The sequence below is a fragment of the Nannobrachium achirus genome (assembly GCF_963921795.1).
Source record: "Nannobrachium achirus genome assembly, chromosome: 22".
Taxonomy (NCBI): domain Eukaryota; kingdom Metazoa; phylum Chordata; class Actinopteri; order Myctophiformes; family Myctophidae; genus Nannobrachium; species Nannobrachium achirus.
This window is the reverse complement of record NC_137829.1, coordinates 30,766,052-30,771,515: the sequence shown is the minus strand read 5'-3', so window position 1 is coordinate 30,771,515 and position 5,464 is coordinate 30,766,052. Positions and strand designations below refer to the sequence as shown.

At 44.1% G+C, this 5,464-nt stretch overlaps 1 protein-coding gene across 1 annotated transcript; it reads right to left on the bottom strand.

The window, feature by feature from the left end:
• Positions 1–334: 334 nt before the first annotated feature.
• On the bottom strand, positions 335–4,947 carry LOC308307440 (claudin-14-like; the record flags this gene model as incomplete). The annotated part of the gene is given in 6 exon segments (XM_080752706.1): positions 335–508; positions 510–584; positions 587–638; positions 1,388–1,614; positions 3,814–4,087; positions 4,830–4,947. Coding segments are annotated over 5 exon segments (762 nt in total). The 5' UTR covers positions 4,048–4,087; positions 4,830–4,947.
• Between the last annotated feature and the right edge of the window lie 517 nt (positions 4,948–5,464).

The following is a 5,464-nucleotide window of genomic DNA, read 5'->3' as shown; positions in this document are numbered from 1 at the left end:
GGGCCTGGTAACATTTACATCAAATATCTAAATATTGAATCAAGCAAATTAAAAACTGTTCAGGGTGTTCATAAAAGCCTGATTAGACGATAAAATGACTTTGAAAGTGTAATATCCCTTTAACTATAGAAAAATAGAAGATATACAAGCTCACAGCTCGCGCTAGGAGCTTGTATATCTGCCCATTTTTCCAATAGCTAAAGTAATAAAATAATTAAGGCCCTTCCACCTTGGGCCCTCGTAACCCAGTCCCACTCCCCCCCCCCCCCCCCCCCCCCCCCTTGTGATGCCCCTGCTCCTTATAGGGTCTTGTGAGTCAAAAAGAGCGGTAGTTTCAGACGTAGTCGCTGAGCCTGTAGCCGCTGCTGGCCGTAGACAGCCGTGACGGTGTGCGGTGGTTGTCCTTCAGGGCCTGCGGGGGCGGTAGGGAGGCGCGGGGCAGTGCATGGCGTCCGAAGGGAGGAGGAGGAGAAGGAGGAGATGACGGGTAATATCTGGGCACACGGAGGAGGCGCCCCCTGGCCGGCCTGGCGGGTGCCCCCACAGCTCCAGCACAGCACCAGACCTCCCTGCCACGCTGAGGAAGGGCCGAGGCGTAGCCCAGGTACACGGCCAGGCCGATCTCGTACTTCATCCCGCTGCAGGAAACACGGTGATTAGAGTTTAAACAGGGGTCTTCTAACGTTTTTAGGCCAAGGACCCCTTGGTTGAGAGAGAGATGAAGCAGGGACCCCCCACAACCTTATAGATTCCATATAGTTTCATTGTTTGACAGCTCAATCATCAGTGTATTTTGGATTCATGTCCATGTGTGTTTTCAGATATTTAACCACTTGAACCGTCAATACTTTATAAACTTGACCTTTCGCTCTGTACTTAGTGTGCTCTTTTTTCCCCTCTACACCAAAGCGCTTTGCCAAAAATAGCCGATCTACAAGCTCACTGAACTTGTAGATCTGCTATTTTTGGCTAAAGTTCTCCGAATATGGACTAAGTTTCAAGTGGTTAATATAAAAAAGATGAAAAAAAAAGAAAAGAATTTGGTGGCCCCACTGTAGTAACTCTGAGGACCCCCTAGGGGTCCCGGATCCCCTGTTGAAGACCCAACAGGGGTCATTAAAAAATGCAAATGCTGAAATATTTACTGTTGAGCTAAATGAGCCGACCTGTAAAAAAAAAAAAAACAACTGTACCTTTTCCTATGGAAACTTGTAATAAATATTTCAACCAATCGAAAAAGTACCGCTTTAAATAAAACTGGAATATTGGAATTATAACAAAACAACAAAATTATTGTAATGAAATGGTTTCTGCCCCGACAGCAATTATATGCATACTGTCATTCTAATAACTTTGTGGTTATAATAATTATTATTATTCTACTAACCTTGGGAGGAAGGGGTCGTAGAAGTCCAGGATGACATCGTTGGTGGTCCAGCAGACGGTGACGAGGCACAGCAGCCCGGCGCAGAGGAAGCACACGCCTCCGCTCAGCGCCAGCGCCGGTTTGGCGGGCGAGCCCCGGGCAAAGCGGGTGCACTTCATGCCCATGACTGACACCAGGACGGACAACATGGAGGTGATGCAGGACAGGACCATGAGGGCACGGGCGGCCTGTATGGAATGAATGAAACACAGGAAACACTTTGGAGTTCTAAGCCAGGGGTTTTCAAAGTGGCAGTCCAGGGGTGCCGCGAGATAATTTGATAATATTTGGAATTTATTTGGACACTTGAAAAAATATTTAGTATCATTTTAAACTTAAGTACAAAGTTATTTTCAGTCAGTTCTAACCAAAATGGCTATAATCTCAAAGTTTTCCTCGCAACATAATCACTAAAATATCGTCACTGTCGGGCAGAAACTCCAATTCAAACGTGTACGTCTTTTGGTAAAGCAAAGCCCTGCTTCATCATACAGGACTGTCGCACAAAACTAGTGAAAACAGCCGATCTACAAGTGTGCTTGTAGATCTGCTGTTTTCACTGGTTTGGTACATTTTATAGATGATAAATACAAAACAAACAGTTTTGTACATACAAGGTTTCCACCTGACAACGAAGATATGCTATAAATATAAGGTCCTGGGAGTGAAAATTATAATGTAAGGGTGCCTCGGATTAAAAAAATATGGGGTGCCCTGAGATAAAAAAAAGTTTGGGAACCCCTGTTCTAAGCAGTTAGAATGAGATAAATGGAACGAAACAGGGGAAACACTTTGTTCTGGAAGCAGTGGAGTTATAAGCAGTTAGAATGACATGAATGAACGGATGATTTTGCTCGTTTATAACCTATAAATCAGTGCTTCTCAACCTTTTCAGACTGCGTGCCCCCAAAATAATCATAATTTGAACCACCACCTTGACAAGTGCTTGGACATTGAGAGCAGTTAAGGGGTCAGTTTCCGGCTCAATGCATTTCTGCTTTATTTCGAGAGTGACAGAGACAAGAAAAGGCGGGCAGAGAGAGATGGGAGCATGCATGAGCATTAGAAAACTGTCCTGATCGGCCAAGCAGGACGCGCCACAACTTGTCACGGCGTCATGACTTTTCTCTCTTTATGTGTTTTCTTTCCCTCTGACATTGCAGTTAGGACCTTGTGTGTGAACCCATTTTCTGCCATTGCCTTAATTGTTCCTGTACATTTCTCATGTACTGAGGCATCTCCCCAAAGCTCTGTGTGAAACTTATGCAGAACTATTGTTTTATTTTCATTACACCCTCAAAATGCAATTCTTGCGCTCTGTAATGACGTCACATCAGTGGAGCTTGGGTCAAGCTGCAAGTGACATTTTGGACAGTTTCATATGTGAATAAAGTTTCTGCGTTCAGACTGAGACACATCTTTAGACATCAGATTTGGATCAGATCTGAAACCACCTATGGATGTGGCTCTTGTCACATTTGAAAAAATCTGATTCCATGTGACCTGTCTGCATTTAGACTATTTTAAACAAATCAGATTCCACTCTTGATGTGGCACAGATCTGATTCATGATAGATTTGGCTGCCAGTGTAGATCAGGAGAGCTCTCTCTCTCTCTCTCTCTCTCTCTCTCTCTCTCTCTCTCTCTCTCTCTCTCTCTCTCTCTCTCTCTCTCTCTCTCTCTCTCTCTCTCTCTCCACAGTACCTGCAGGTCTCTCTCTCTCAGCCAGGGACCCAGTCACCAAAATGTCAGGGGACCTGTGATTTTCTGCCGTACTTTTTATTTCTGTTTTATCTATTAGTTTGGTCATTAAGGTCCACAGAATGAGAGGTCTGCTCTGCTGGAAACACCATGAAAAAAAGTTATGGCCATTTGTATATTCACTCTTCACTGTACCATCGACTCCACTAGAGTCGTTTTGTTTAGCATGAAAAACATTCCTTGGGCCTAGATTTCGGCCCCCCAAAACTGTGAAAAGTGATGAGTCATCACTTTTTTTCCACTTCACAGTTTTGGGCTGCCGAAAGTTAACCAAAGGAATGTTTTTCATGCAAAACAAATGCTTGCAATGGATTCAGAATCATGAAGAACCCCTAGTTTGACCCCTCACATGCTACTTAAACAAGATTTATTTATTTATTTTTAAATATTTCTAGTGGAGTCAATGGGACAGTGAATATACAAATGTCCATAACTTTTTTTCGCAATGTTTCCGGCAGAGCAGGCCTCTCATTCTGTGGACCTTAATGACCAAACTAATAGATAAAACAGAAGTAAAAAGTACAGCAGAAAATCACAGGTCCTACCCTATTCCTTGTTGGGCTTGTGGGTCCCCGGCTATCTCCACTAGTAGGCCTACCTGCAGGTGTCTCTCTCTCCACTAGTACCTGCAGGTCGGGCGGCAGAGCCAGCAGCGAGCGGTGCAGCTCACACTGGTAGATGCCGGTGCTGTGCCACACGCACTCCATCCACAGGCCCTTCATGTAGGTGGTGGCCGTGATGATGTTGGAGCCCACGTAGGCCGTGCGCCGCCAGTGGGGCAGGCAGGTTGCCACCACGGTGCCCACAAACCCCAGCAGAGCCAGGAAGAAGCCCAGGAGCTGCACCGCCATGCTGGCCATGGTTTGGCCACAATGCTGTCAGACAGCCACACACCAATACCTACACAGTAGTGTGACAGCAATGGTGGGAAAAGTACTCACATTTCGTTGTTGTCGGATGGAAACCTTGTATCTCCAAGTTTCAAATGTGTACGTTCTTTTGCAAAGTAAAGCTCTGCTTCATCATACAAGGCCGTCGCGCAAAAGTAGTGAAAACAGCAGATCTACAAGCACACAACGCCACCGCGAGGCGTTGTGTGCTTGTAGATCGGCTGTTTTCACTAGTTTAAATCATCTTTAAAATGATAAATGCAAAACCAACGGTTTTGGACATACAAGGTTTTCACCCGACAATGACGATTTGTTACTGAAGTAAAAGTATAAATACTTCAACGTAGAAATACTCTGTTACAAGTAAAATTATGGAATTCAAAATTTGCTTGAGTAAAAGTACAAAAGTATTGGTATCAAAATGTACTTAAAGTACCAAAAGTAGAAAGTACTATCTATGCAGAGAGAATGTCCTATTTGAAGTTTTCGAATGTATAAAAATCTTTTGAAAATAGAAGATCTACAAGCTCACAATGCGTCGCGATGCGACCATAGATGTGACTCATTGTGAGATTTTAGCTATTTTCAAATGGCTGAAATATAATATAGGGCTTTTATTATAATCCAAATCTACAAAGTAATTAGTAAGTTTCCAAATAAATGTAGTGGAGTAAAAGTGCAATATTTGGATCCGAAATGTTGTGGAGTAGAAGTAAAAGTATTGGAAATTGGAAATAGTAAAGTATAAATACCTCAAACGTGTACTTAAGCACATTACTTTACACCACTGTGGTGTGACAGTCAGACAGCCACACACCAATACCTACACAGTAGTGTGGGAATTAGAATTTCTTGGACTTTCTTTTGATGATCGACTCGATGAGAATCAGCCCTCTGATGTGCCAAGCAGAAAATCCTTTACGGTTTGGTCCCAAAAGCCCAGGCCAGAGATAATCATAATTCACTCCACCAACCAGGCAGATCACATCATGAGTTGGAACCAGGCACAGAAGAGCGCGAGCTGGAGAAATGGATGGGGATCTCTCCGTTTCAGCTGCATCATCCCCGGCAGTATAGCATGGTAAACTCCATTGAGCTGCAGGCCTCTCTCTCTCTCTCTCTCTCTCTCTCTCTCTCTCTGTGGTGTTGGCTTGGCAGTGAAGTCTCTTAGTCCTGGGTTAAAGACGGCCGGCTGAATGTGTTACTAATGAGAAGTTGAGTTCAGCTTCACCTGTTTAACGTTCCCCTTCCCGGGGGCGAGCCGCCTGCACTGCCAACCAGAGAGAGAGAGAGAGAGAGAGAGATAAAGAAAATTAAACATTCACAGAAAACACCCCAGCTGAGATTATGGTTCCAAGCCACTAACTTTGAAATGACAAAGCTTTTT